The sequence below is a fragment of the Magallana gigas genome, chromosome 9, assembly GCF_963853765.1.
Source record: "Magallana gigas chromosome 9, xbMagGiga1.1, whole genome shotgun sequence".
In the NCBI taxonomy this organism is placed as follows: domain Eukaryota; kingdom Metazoa; phylum Mollusca; class Bivalvia; order Ostreida; family Ostreidae; genus Magallana; species Magallana gigas.
In genome coordinates, this window is record NC_088861.1 from 6838670 (window position 1) to 6852316 (window position 13647).

A 13647-nucleotide genomic window follows, 5' to 3' on the forward strand; every position below is an offset into this window, starting at 1 on the left:
TTTTTGTCTAGCTTTATATGACCGAGTGGTAATTAAAAGCGGTGTCCGCTCACTGCTAGGAGCTAGGATATCTGTCATTGTGCCGATAGAACTGATGAAGATCTACATTACAAAATGAAGGAAACACGGGGCAGTTCAAATCCTTGTTACGTGTATTTCCATTTAAGTGATTAAGCTCTAAGGAAAAGTGATAGTTGTCATTAAAACGGCTATATTTATCTCCAAAAACGCTTACTATATTGTTTTGCGCAATGTCACAATAACCGCATGACACAAAGTCGCATCAACGGTTAAGACGAGCTGAAAAGAACACTTTATATTCGAGAAGAAAGGGATGAGAAACCATAACGTATATTAGCAAAAAAAAATGACTATTTTAGTATTTTTGTATTTAAAGGGGCATGGTCACGATTTTGGTCAAAAATTATTTTTTCGATTTTAATGTATGCGCGAACAATATGATTGCAATATTTCAAATTGACATATACACTATATATATATATATATATATATATATATATATATATATATATATATATATATATATATATATGTTTCAATGTATACATATACATTTATCGTATTTGTTTGGTAGATATATTCAATATTTTGATACAAAGTATATGTACATATATGTATTACTTCTCAGAATAGTTACACTGTTACAATACAATTTAAACAAGTTGTGGTATATAAATACATGTGAAAAATGGTTTTTCCTTATTAGAAAAAAAAAAAAGGAAAAATTCAAAGATACAGAACAACAAAAAATAATAAGAAACAGAGACATTAAGGAGAGAATATAGATGGTGATGAATGTTCCAAACGTTGAATTATATCTTTCCAATAAATATCAAACAAATGATAATTACAATTTTCAGAAGCAAAAGTTTTTCTATAAACAATCTTCTGGTTATAGATTTCTTAATGCTTTTTTGCATTTAGCCTTGATGTTTTCATTTTAGTTTGCAGAATGCATTGTTTTGTGAAAAGAATGGTTAAATTTTCCAACCTATGAATATCTCTATTATTAAATTTTCCAAAAGGGAATGAATATTTGTCAAAATTTGTTTGTAAACCAAAGATATCTGTCATCCATTTCTCCAAATCAATCCAAATTTCTTTCACTAAATAACAGTCAACAAAAATATGTTCTATTGTCTCAGGGGTCTGTTGACAAAAGTAACACAATAGAGAATTTACTATCCCTACTCTATGTAAATGATAATTGATTGGCAAGATCCTATGTAGTAGTTGGTATTGAAGCCACAGTAATTTTGAATCCTTTGTGTACTTAAAGGGCAGACTATAAATGTTCCTCCATTGTTTTTTAGTAAATTCGATTTCTGACATCCATTTTTTTTTTTTTTTGGATAAGTTCTTTTCTTTGATATCAAGAGGTTGTACATGTCACTGCAACCCTTCTTAGATCTACAAAATATTTCTACTGTATTTGGGTAACCAATATTACAATTCTTAGTTAATGGTATATTTAATACTTTCACATAATTTTGTAATGCTTTTGTTAGACCGAGGTATTTTTTCAACTGATTATAACTAAATATCTGATTGTCATTTTCATACATATCCCCTATATATATAAAACCTAAGTTGAATAAATCCTTAAAGAAAACTGATTTATTGTCGATTTTAATATCTGGATTATACCATATGTGTTCATTAATCAGTCTATCACAATTTCCTTTTTGCACATCAATAATTGTTCTCCAACATTGCAATACATCTTTCCAAAAACTATAGTTTTAAATTTTCATAATCATATTAGTAAAATCAATACAAAATTTTATCAATGTTTGCATATTATGTCCAAAATTAGCTTTAAACAAGTTTGTCCATTTTGAATTTGAAAATATAAGCCTTCTAATCCAACTTGATTTAAGTGCTATCATAAAGTTTTCGAAATCTATCATTTTTAATCCGGCATTCTCATATCCTTGAATAAGAGTGCTTCTCTTAATTCTGTCTGGCTTTTCGTTCCAAATAAATTTTAAAAGTTTTCTTTCAAAACTTCTAATAGATTCTAATGTTGGGTTTGGTGGTGTTAAAATTAAATGATTAATTTTGGGGACCATAAGTGTTTTAATAACTGTTATTTTGCCTATCGGTGTAAAATTTCTAGAATTCCATCTGGTTAAGAGTTTATCAATCTTTTCCATTACTGGCATGTAATTTATATCTATCATCTCTTCCAGATTTACTGAAAAACTTATACCCAAAAGATTAAACCTTGTGTGAAATTCAGTAAATTTCCATCTAGAGTGATGATAAACTTCTTTTGTGAATTTTTTAGATCCTATCCATATTATTTTTGTTTTACTAAAGTTTATCTTTAGTCCAGACACATTTGCATATAAGTCGAGTGTTTGGAGAATTCCATCAAGAGATTTTGGAGAGCCGCCTGTGATTAATGAAGTGTCATCTGCATACTGCGATATTTTATATTCTTCCCCATCTATATTTATGCCCTTTATAGTTTTATTATTTCGAATTAAGATACCAAGAATTTCAGCACAGAGTATAAATAAATATGGAGAAATGGGATCCCCTTGTCTACATCTTCTCTCTGGTTGGAAATATTCAGATATTATGCCATTTTGTATAATACATGAAGTTATATTGTTGTAGAAAACTTCTATCCATTTTTTTTATTGATTTACCAAAATTAAAATACTCTAAAGTTTCAAAAATAAATTTCCAAGACACTGAATCAAATGCTTTTTTCAAAATCAATAAGCATAATTAGACCTGGTATTTGTTTACGTTCAGTGTAGTTCATGATATCAAATACAAGTCTGATATTTTCCCCTATAAAACTACCCTTAACAAAGCCTGTTTGATCATTACTAATTAATTTATCTAAAAAAAAAATTAATTCTTTCTGCTATACAGCCTGTCGCTATTTTATATACAACTGTTGATAGAGTTATGGGACGCCAATTTTTCAAAAACTGTTTTGGTTTATCTTGTTTGGGATACAAGTAATTAATCCTAATTTATTAGTAGAAGACAATTCACCTATTTCATACGATTTATTAATTGCTCTAATAACAAAGTATTTCAAATCGGACCAAACATTTTTTAAAAAACTCAGCTGTAAAACCATCGGCACCAGGGATTTTATCATTTTTCATATTTTTCAAAAATTTCAGGGCTTCATGTTCCCTTACAGGTCCTTCTATACTTTCTTTTTCTTCCTCTGTAAGTTTTCTTATGTCCAAATTAGTTAGTTTCAAACATATATTTTCATTTTCTAATTGTCTTTTCTTCTTATACAAGTTCTCATAAAATATTTTTGTTTCATTTAAGATATTATCTTGATTGTATATAATTTGGCCATTTTCTCTTTCTAGTTTAGTTATTTGTTTACTAAAAAAGTTTTGTGATTCTAAATTACAACAATATTTTGATGGTTTTTCTCCCTCTTCTATCCATTTAAGTCTTGACCTTATGTTATTTCCTCTAAGTTTGTGGTTTCTAATATTTATGAGTTCAGTTTGTTTTTCCTCAATTAGTTTTGATTCATTGTCAGCATTTTGTTCTAATAATTAAATTCAATTCTCTAACTTTTTTTCAGTTTCATTTTGGAGTTTGTTTTTAAATGTTGCATATGATATTGTTTTTCCTCTTATTTCCATTAGTAAAGTGTCTAAAAATATGTGGTCTTTTATTCTGAAAAAGATATCTGCATTACCTATACTTTCAATATTTTCAATAGCATAAACTTAAGCTGCGTATTGCTTTTTAATGGCAGTTATTTTCTGTTTAATTAATTGTACATATTCAATATCTGTTAGCAAAGAGTTATTAAATTTCCAGAAACCTCTTCCCCTTTTAAGTTCATTAAGTCTGCAATAAAGAACAACTGGGGAGTGATCTGATCTATAACTATTTTCAAACTTAATGTTATGGATAAAGGCTGATAAGGAATTGGAAGTCAAGAAGTAGTCTAACCTTGCCTGTTTTACGCCAAGTATACCTTTTCAGCTCTGGGTGAGAAATACGAAAACTATCTTCAAAATCTAAGATATCAATTATCTTAGTAAGTTCGTATTGGTTTTTGGGGTTGTTTAGTTTTTTGTAATTCATAGTATCTAGTTCTTGGTTCAAAACAACATTAAAGTCTCCTGCTAGTATTATATGCTGATTAATGTACAACTTTTCAATTTCATTTCTTAAGTTAATATAAAAATCAGGTTGATCTGTGTTTGGTCCATATACATTAACTAAAAGGAAATCTTTGTTTTCAATCTCAACTTCAACAATTAAAAAATTACCATTTGCATCACAGGTGGTATTTTTTAACTTAAAATTAAAATTATTTTTAAATAATATTGCTACTCCACGGGAATTTGATCTGAAAGAACTGAAATATATTTTACCACCCCAAAAAATTTGTATGTTTTGTTCCTCATGTAGATATTATGATTCTTGGGCCCGTTTCACAAAGCTGTCATAAGATTTATCATAAGACATGTCTTAAGATTGTCATAAGAGTTGACTTATGGTTATCATAAGATATGACATAGCTGTTTCACAAAGCTGTCATAACTTTAACTTATCTTAAAATAATCTTAAGATAATTATTATAGGAGCAATTGCATAAAATGCAATCAGTAAATTGTAAAGTAAAGAATTTATTTACGAAATCTGCAGTATAAATATATAGTTAATAACATTACTGGATACTTTATAATGTATCGTATATTTTTGTACTTTCTTTTGATCAGAACAATAAAAACAACTTGAACCAGTGAAGAAAATAGTGTTCTTTTATTGATTGATGATTATTAAGGAGGCTGAATGTTTGAAAGATAAATCTATAAAAATATAAAATGATAATTTTGAAACCATAGAATCTTAATTTTTTCTAGAGTAATTCAAAATTGTAATTTACTGACCATTTGGCCTCCTAAATACCTGTATACAAATGCATGTCTCGCATTAAAATGATGAAATATCTTTAAATTACTATTACTTTATCATTACCCGTATATAAAGCAAAAGAAACAATTTTGAAATTTTAATAAAATTTGAATGAACACAATATTCAAAGGAAAGATGGCAATTACTTAGTTCTCAGAATCTCAGCACCGTCATTGTTTACTCCTTGGTATATAACATTGTCTGGTTGTTGAAAAACACGATAATTATTAAGGTTTCGGGGCACATGAACGTTGTTTTTTATGCAAATGTTATGTAGCACTACACAAGCAGTCACGATTTCACAAGCTTTCTCGGGCCGGAAAAGTAGGGTCCCTCCGGAACGATGGATGCATCGGAACCTCATTTTAAGGACACCAAACGCTCGCTCAATGGGGGGCCCAGGTTTTAGTGTTGGCATCATTGTATGCCTCCTCATGGGAGTTGCTTGGGTTCAAGACGGGTGTTAGTAAGTGATTCTTTAACGGGTACGCACTGTCACCAACTAGACAACCTCTGTTAATGTTGCCATTCTCAAATTAAACATTTGACACAAAACAGAATCTGAGAACACAAATGCGTCATGAGATGATCCAGGCCACTTTGCTACCAAATTCAAAAATTTCAAATTGGAATTGAAAACTGCCATCACATTTATTGAATGAAAGTTTTTTTTCCGTTAACAAACAAATACTCATGAGTTGAAGGTGCCTGAATAGGAATATGTGTTCCGTCTATTATCATATTTGGGAAATTACATACTAGTATATGAGCGAAGTCCAGTATAGTATTGTTTATATCTCTGTCAGTAGAAGGAAATTTAATGTAGACAGGACTTAAGGCAACTATAGTAGATGTAACAGCGTAAACAATTCTGGACAAACTTGCTTTACTTGTACCATAAAGATCTGCACGTACAGCTTGATAACTTCCACTTGCATAATAGCGAAGCGCAACCATGACTTGCAATGATGTTGGAAGGGCATATGTGATGCTCTAAACGATCATTAAGCTCATTACATAAGTCAAAGATAACATGTCGTGGCAAACGGAACTTCTCTAAGATGTCACAACCGTCCATATAATCTAATGGGTTGACTCTGTCCCTGAATACACGCTCACGCCTTTTAGGTTGCCTATTTCTTATCAAAACATAGGCCGCCGCCATGTTTAAAATTGAGTTAAGAGAAGTATCTGGGTGTCTTAAGATTTTGAACAATCTTAAGATTATCATAAGTTAAGACACTTTTGTGAAACAGCTATGATAAAAACTTATGACAAATTTTTAGCACATCACTTCTTTTTTGGTATTCGCCAAGGCCTTGACAATTGACAGTCAATATTTTCAAGAAATCATAACTTGTCTTATCCATTATCAAACTTGAAAAACATTTCATTTTTTTTATTGATGAAAAATGATGTCTCTAGTTGATAGTTGATTGGGACAAGCGGGATCGATATCTTTACTTATAGTTTTAAACGCAATATGATGGAAAACGTATTGTAACCTACAATGAAATTTGTGCGCATGTATAAACAAATAAACCAAATATACGGTGTGTGCTGTAGTACTTTTTCTTCAGGTAATTTTTTTTTTCATTTTGACCACAAAATAAAATGGAATTCAACGGGGGAAAATCGTTCCCACGAAATAAATTTGTGGCTACGAAATTATTTCAACAAAATGAAAATCAAAATTGTTATGCTGATACTAGTATTCATTACTTTTAGTATACCTTCTCTCTTTTAAAATAGTGATATAAACATATATAGATAAACGGTTTGTTGAGAAAAAACAGGACATTTTTGTAGGCAAGACCCTGATAACTACGCGTTTATTAGTTTATTCTAAAATTATATTATATATACAACCACGTATATGGAATTGGGAAATTTGAGCAAAAAGGATTAAAGGTGCTTTTCAAAACTATAAAAAAAAAAATTGAAGTCATTAGTATTACAACTAATTATTTCATGTCGGGTAACACGAACCTTTTCATTGAAATACTGAACACTTATGTACCATATATATCAGAGAAGAATCAAATGCTAATACGTACTGTCCTTGGCTACAGTGTCAAATATATGGGATGTGATTGTATTACTTTGCGAGAACGTTATATAAAGAAATTTGTTTTGTAGCTTTCAATTTTTAAAGGAAACATCAAACATTTGACCTTATATCAGAAATACCTCTGAGTTTAGACGCACATATTACTCTGCTTACTAACAGTTCAATGATTGATATGGAGTTAGAAATGAATTGTATGTTATAATAATATAGGGTAGTGATGATCATGACGAGAATGTTCAACTATTTCATTCAGGTAATTGTAGAACTAACATTTGTTTACTTTATAATAAAATATAGACACTAATAAGAATTTCTAAAAGAGCAAATGAATATTGTCGTTTGCTGAACTTTATTTTAGTCGTGTAATCTTAATTTGATAAAAAAAAAATAAAAAATCAGTAAACTGACAGTATTATATTGAGAAACCTAAGAATAGTATGGAAGACTAAGAATACATGTACTAGTATTTGCGTTATAGAATACAGTCAGTTAGAACGATGTCTTTGTAAATGAATACATCCAGATTTCATTATTTGACAACAGATGAAACAGCATGTTGTACGATATATCATTGATCTTCATTTAATTTATAATTCCTTACACAGCCTTGTGAGATTAAATATTGTTTTGCTATGTATAAAAGAGTTTGGTTTATATAAATATTAATTCTTCATTGGCGTTTACCAGTGTGTTTTCTTTATAAACAATTTAACAAAAGATTTTGAAAAATATCACATTCTAGCTGATGTTTCAAGTTCACATGAATTGTATGTTTCCAGATTTAACATTGTAAATAAAAATTCATAAGTGCAAGTAGCTAGTACTTGTTGTAATTCAGTAGCTGAGTATAACAATTATACTGTATTATCAAAATATTTTTTTAAAGCACAGTTGAAAGAATTAAGATATTATATCATTAATCTTATCAAAGTGTGTCACCAGTAAATATTTAGATAATACACTAAACTCTTCTTTGAAAAATTCAGGTAAATCTCAGAAGCAGACTTGAATTGCTATTGAAACACAATATTCAAACCTACTGTATATTATCAAATGTGTGCAAAACGGGAACACGTCGTGAAATAATTCTCCGCAACTTTGGAACAGAGCTGTAGCGGTCAATGACCCACTAATGCAAGCTCTGGTCAGGGGTGGTCATATTAAAGGTATGCATCTTTTTGTTAAAACTTTCTTTATATTATTAAGACTGTCACTATTCTTTATGTTTTATCAAAGGGATGCGTTTTCATGCTTGCTTGCCATGTATAGTTGTACATAATCTGGTAACTACCGTGCATTAATTTATGTGTAATGTTGATTCGTATGACTATACATATTCTTTCAGTATTCTGCTACAGCAAATGCATTGTTTGAATTGTTTGTTATTACTGGTTTAGTTTTGCACGCTCTTTTATTGACATAGGTTACATATTTTATACCTTAATGTGGTTAAGGATGGTAGACTGATGTCAGTTTAAGGGAGATAACTCCAACTCAGCAACATACAGGGTATGTCGAAAAATATGGCTCAGCGTTTTAATTCATTCATGGAAAAAATCTGTACTAATGTGTTTATCAATTAATTGATTTTATTATTTATAAATGTTTATAAATGAAAAGAAATCACTAAAAAAAAAAGTTTAAAAATTCATCATCGGAAACCCATGGTCATTTATGCTTTGTTCCTTTCTCTGTCAATGAATGGTTTTCAATCAAACAGATGCTAAAAATATGTACAATATATTTAAATATTTTTATTGTTCTATTGTCAGTCACCATGGGTCTGTATTCATGGCTGGAGAAGAAGGAGGGTGGATTCTGGGGGGTGGTGGTGGTCTTTGCAGCCTTTATGATACAAATCCCGTCCTTTGGAACCGCCCAGAGTTTTGGCATATACAACATGTATCTTCTGAAATACTTCAAAGACGCCAGTCCAGCAGCTGTGGCTCTGATTGGGTCAATCAATGTGGGCGTGTTCTTAGGCTCGGGTAATTACCCTTCTCTCTCTCTCTCTCTCTCTCTCTCTCTCTCTCTCTCTCTCTCTCTCTCTCTCTCAATACATGTATCTGTATCTATCCATTGGAACACCAGACCTCCTATTCCTTTCCATATCCTTCCTTTCCCTAGTGTTCTCTCTCTCTCTCTCTCTCTCTCTCTCTCTCTCTCTCTCTCTCTCAAAATACATGTATCTGTATCTCTCTGTCAGAACATCTGACTTCTTATACCTCTCCCTTTCTTTTCTTTCCCTAGTGCTCTCTCTCTCTCTCTCTCTTTCTCTCTCTCTCTCTCTCTCTCTCTCTCTCTCTCTCTCTCTCTCTCTCTCTCTCTCTCTCTCTCTTGTCCTTCTTCTGTCAGAGCAATACAAGGAGACACTTTTATGAGGACAGAAATGTTTGAATTACATTATAGAAAACCTGTGTTATCTCTTAAAGTGGAGTATCTGCCACTCTTGGATGGTTTAATGTAAATATTGATATGGTAAAATATAGAGTGCCTAAAAATGCTTAAAATGCATGATGTACATGGTTGCCCATAAACTATATTTCTAAAAAATAAAAATTGGTTCAGTTAAGAGGTTCAAAACCAAATTAAACATATCTGTATCTTCATGTCTTGAGTACTTGAGTAAACCTATTTTTTCTGATATCAGAAATCACAAATCTGAAGAATATGTTTAAACTGTGTATTCCTATATGCTTTTAAGATCCATGATAGCAAATAAATATTGCTTTCAGTCTGTCTCTCTTCTACTTACTCTTTCTATATCTTCCAACTTTCCACAGACCTTCACACTTGAATCCAACATTCACTGGAAAGTCAAGGTTACAAAATTAGTCCACCTTGTTACTAAATGACATATTACATGTACTACTAACAAAAGCAATTTTCTTGCATTTATTTGATTTCATACTTCTTTTGTTTTATTTTTCAGGTCCCATTGCCACTTTTCTGATGAACCACATGAATCACCGCAAAGTGGCGCTCCTTGGAGCGGTGCTTAGCTCTGCTGGTTTGATAGCTATGCCTTTCGCTCCAAACCTTGTTTATATGTATGGATTTTATGGTGTTTTGTCAGGTAATAAAAAGAAAGAAGCTCATATTATCAAGTATCAATTTATATGTGTTTGTACCTTATTCTCACTATGTCAACAGTTAATAACTGACAAAATGCAATTCATATTTTTTTATGTTACACAAAGCAAAAGGTCATAAGAAATCCAACTGTCTCAAATGAAGTCCATGTTAATTTTTTTGACATGAAGTAGATTCCATGTTTTTAAGTGCATATTTTTATCACAAGAATTTCACATGATAAATGTTTTGAAAATACATGTACATGTAAAAAATCTCATGAAATTTATTTGAAAATCATTTCATGTGCAATTGAATTGAAAATAGAATGTAAGGCACAATTAACTCATTATCTAGTGAACTTTTTTTCCTAAAGATCTGCATTAAACAAATATAAGTTAATATCTAGTCTAGTTAAAGAACATATATTTCAATATCAATCTTACAAATTTTAGAAAATTTCAGGGCTAGGATTTTGCTTGGTGTATGTTCCATCTCATGTTCTCTCTGGATTATATTACGACAAACAAAGAAGTCTAGCCACAGGACTGGCCACAAGTGGATCTGGGGTTGGAGCTATTATCTTCCCATTGTTAGTTAATTTTTTGGTGGACAATTTCGGCTGGAGGGGGTCATTTTATATTATTTGTGGACTCTGTATGCAGAATATTATATTTGCTGGTTTGCTGCGGCCAGTTCCGAAAAAGTTACTGAAGAGATATCAAGAGGAGGCAGAAAAAGAAAAGGATGGTGTCCATGATGATGTGGAAGATGGTGCAGAAAAAACACAAAGTCAAAAGAGAAGTTCTGCATCTGCCATCCAGCTTCTTCCAGCATCATCCACTACAGAGAAAATGAACAATGAAGAAGAACCCCCCCAAAATTCAGTACCTCCCTTATCTGATCAAGACATCTCATTAGACCTGACCACTCAAGAAAATCCTAAAAATTCAAATTCAGAAAACACAGAGCAGACTGCAACAGAGAAAGACACAGAGGCCAAAGCCAAACCAAAAGATGAGGAGGGCACCTCTCCTCCAGGTAGTCCTAATAAATTAGTGAAGCAGGAGAGTTCAGATAATGAAGAAGCTGTGTTTTGCAAGAGCAATAACACCTCCAGGGATAGCCTTAATGAAGTAGAGAAGTTGGCGCTGACAAAAAAGAGCACTTGCTCCATTCTTTGTGACTATGCCTTCATCATATTCTTTGCCAACAACATCTTCTGGAATATGGGGGTGGTGATCATTTTGTTGTTTGGACCCCAGTATATGCTGTTCGTGGGACTTGATGAACAAGCCTCTGCCTTGATATTCAGCATTGGAGGCATCGGAGCATTTATTGGCAGCATACTTGGTGGCTTACTGGGAAATGTGAAGAACTTGCGCCTGGATCTGGCTTACATAGTCATAACAGTGTTAACGGGAATTACATGCCTTATAATTCCTTTTCCCATGTTTCATTCCTTTGCTGGACTCGTCTCTCTGTACGTGGTGTTTGCTGTGATGTCCAACATGATTGCTGGGTTGCTGATCGTTGCTGTGGCAGCCATTGTTGGGGCTGATGCAATAGGAACTGGGATGGGCTACATTATGCTGGCCAACGGCATTGGGAGCATAGTTGCTCCTCCCCTTATCGGTAAGCATATCATCAAATTTCTTTTTTAAAAATGCTCCAGTTAATATGAAAAGGACACTGACCCTATCTCATTGAAATTATATCTTGTGTATGACTGGTACAAAATTTGCATTGAAAAACAAGCATTAATTGTACATTTAACGAGGCCGAGTACAGAACGAGTATGCACGCTTTCGCGCAGCGTTTCATTTGTATTGTGACGTCATCTTTTTGCTTGGTTGACGCCATGGCGTGATAGTTTTAACTGCAGATATTCAGCGAAAATTGTTGAAAATATCTCGTTTGATGCGTAAAAATAATGTTATATTGTGGAATAAATATAAATGTCTCGAAGTATAAGCTATATTTGGGCTCGGGTCGAAAACGTGAAGAGGATTCAGCAAGCCTAGCCCTCTGTCACGTTTTCTTAACCCGCCTAAATATAGCTTAATTCATATATTTCAAGAAAATAACCATGTATTTTATATTAATGACCCTTAATATGTGATGTTATATATTTTTTTATTACTTCATTATGTCTGAATGTTTTTATAATACTATATAGATCATCTTTTCCGCCTTTGTCAAATAAAAAATAGCCATTATCTGACTAATCCGGGAAATTGGGCATACAAAAATCAACTTTGATAAGACCCCTGGAACAAACCAGGAGGTAAAAGGTTTTTTTTATTTGACCATTTGATGCCTTTTAGCAATAACTTTAATATGTAGAACACAAAAAGAAATCCCTAGGGCAGAAGTTTTGAAAAAATGTAAAAAATATGCAAAATTGATACATTTCAAGCAAAATCCCATAGGGTCCTATGTTAAAGATTAACAAACTTTGAGATGACCCCCTAAACAAACGGTGTGGTAAATGTCTTATTTTTTAATCGTAAAATAATAATTATATCAGTAGAAATTCATGTAAAGAGTTTCATCCAAAAATCTAGGGCAGAACAAATTAGACCCGGCCTCGTTAATATAAACATGTTTTCTCTTGTTTGTATAATGAAAACCAGAAATGGTTGACATTCACATTGAAATCCTTCCTGAACTGATATTCATGTACATGCAGTATTAAAAACTTCGTTATCTCGAACTAGATGGGACTTTATAAAAACTTAGATATCCGAGTATTTGAGTTATTGAGAGTAAAATACTTAAAAAGTAAGTAGTTGGAATTACAAATCACATCGACATATCCATTTTATTCGAGTTATCAGTATTCAAGATATTGAAGTTCAACTGTATGTCTATGTGATTTATCAGTTTTGCAACATTTCTAGCTTGTGATTAACATAGATCTTAGATCTACAGTTGTATTATCAAAATTTTCAATGCAAGTATACTTCTTTGTAATTGTGAAAAAGAATATTAAGCAGTAATCAGCATGAAATGGTAAAGATCGTTAAATTTTAAATTCCCATATATCATAGGTCATGTATTATAATTTCATTGATTATTATAAAATAGATAAAATTGTGTAATTCAATGACAAAATTTAATTTTTATGTATCAAAATTGTTGATGTAACATAATGATACAAAGTCTCAGTCAGTTCCCAGAATAAACAACGTGTCACAGATGTTGCATTTGCTTTGAAGCATTATGTCTACATCCAAATATTTTTTTTTCTATCCAAGAATAAATCAAACGTGATGCCTTAATTTTTTTGTGATTTTAGAATGAAGAGGAGAAATACGTCAAACCTTTGTTTATAGTTCAAAATATCTCTGATTTTTGTTATAGGATGGGTGTATGAACTAACTGGCAGCGCAGATGTGGCGTTCTACATTGGGGGGTCTTTCATCATATTAGCTGGATTATTGATCATCCTAATTCCAGTAATAGACCACTTCTACAATGACGAAGAGAAACCCACTGGAAAGAAACCTGAGAAAATTCAGAAAGAGTGTCTTAATGTCTACTGCATGTAATTTAAA

General features: G+C 31.7%; 1 protein-coding gene across 1 annotated transcript; it reads left to right on the forward strand.

Annotated features, from left to right (window-relative positions):
- The first annotated feature begins 8127 nt into the window (after positions 1-8127).
- On the forward strand, positions 8128-13647 carry LOC105347670 (monocarboxylate transporter 12). The gene is made up of 5 exons (XM_066071468.1): positions 8128-8524; positions 8788-9003; positions 9897-10091; positions 10553-11722; positions 13454-13647. The coding sequence occupies exons 2-5, from the start codon at positions 8793-8795 to the stop codon at positions 13639-13641; spliced, it is 1764 nt and encodes a 587-aa protein (XP_065927540.1). The 5' UTR covers positions 8128-8524; positions 8788-8792; the 3' UTR covers positions 13642-13647.

Coding starts and splice junctions, on each gene's coding strand:
- LOC105347670 (XM_066071468.1), top strand. CDS start 8,793: ATGGGTCTGTATTCATGGCTGGAGAAGAAGGAGGGTGGATTCTGGGGG. Junction 9,004..9,896: donor GGGCGTGTTCTTAGGCTCGG/GTAATTACCCTT, acceptor TACTAACAAAAG/CAATTTTCTTGCATTTATTT. Junction 10,092..10,552: donor ATTTTATGGTGTTTTGTCAG/GTAATAAAAAGA, acceptor AGAAAATTTCAG/GGCTAGGATTTTGCTTGGTG.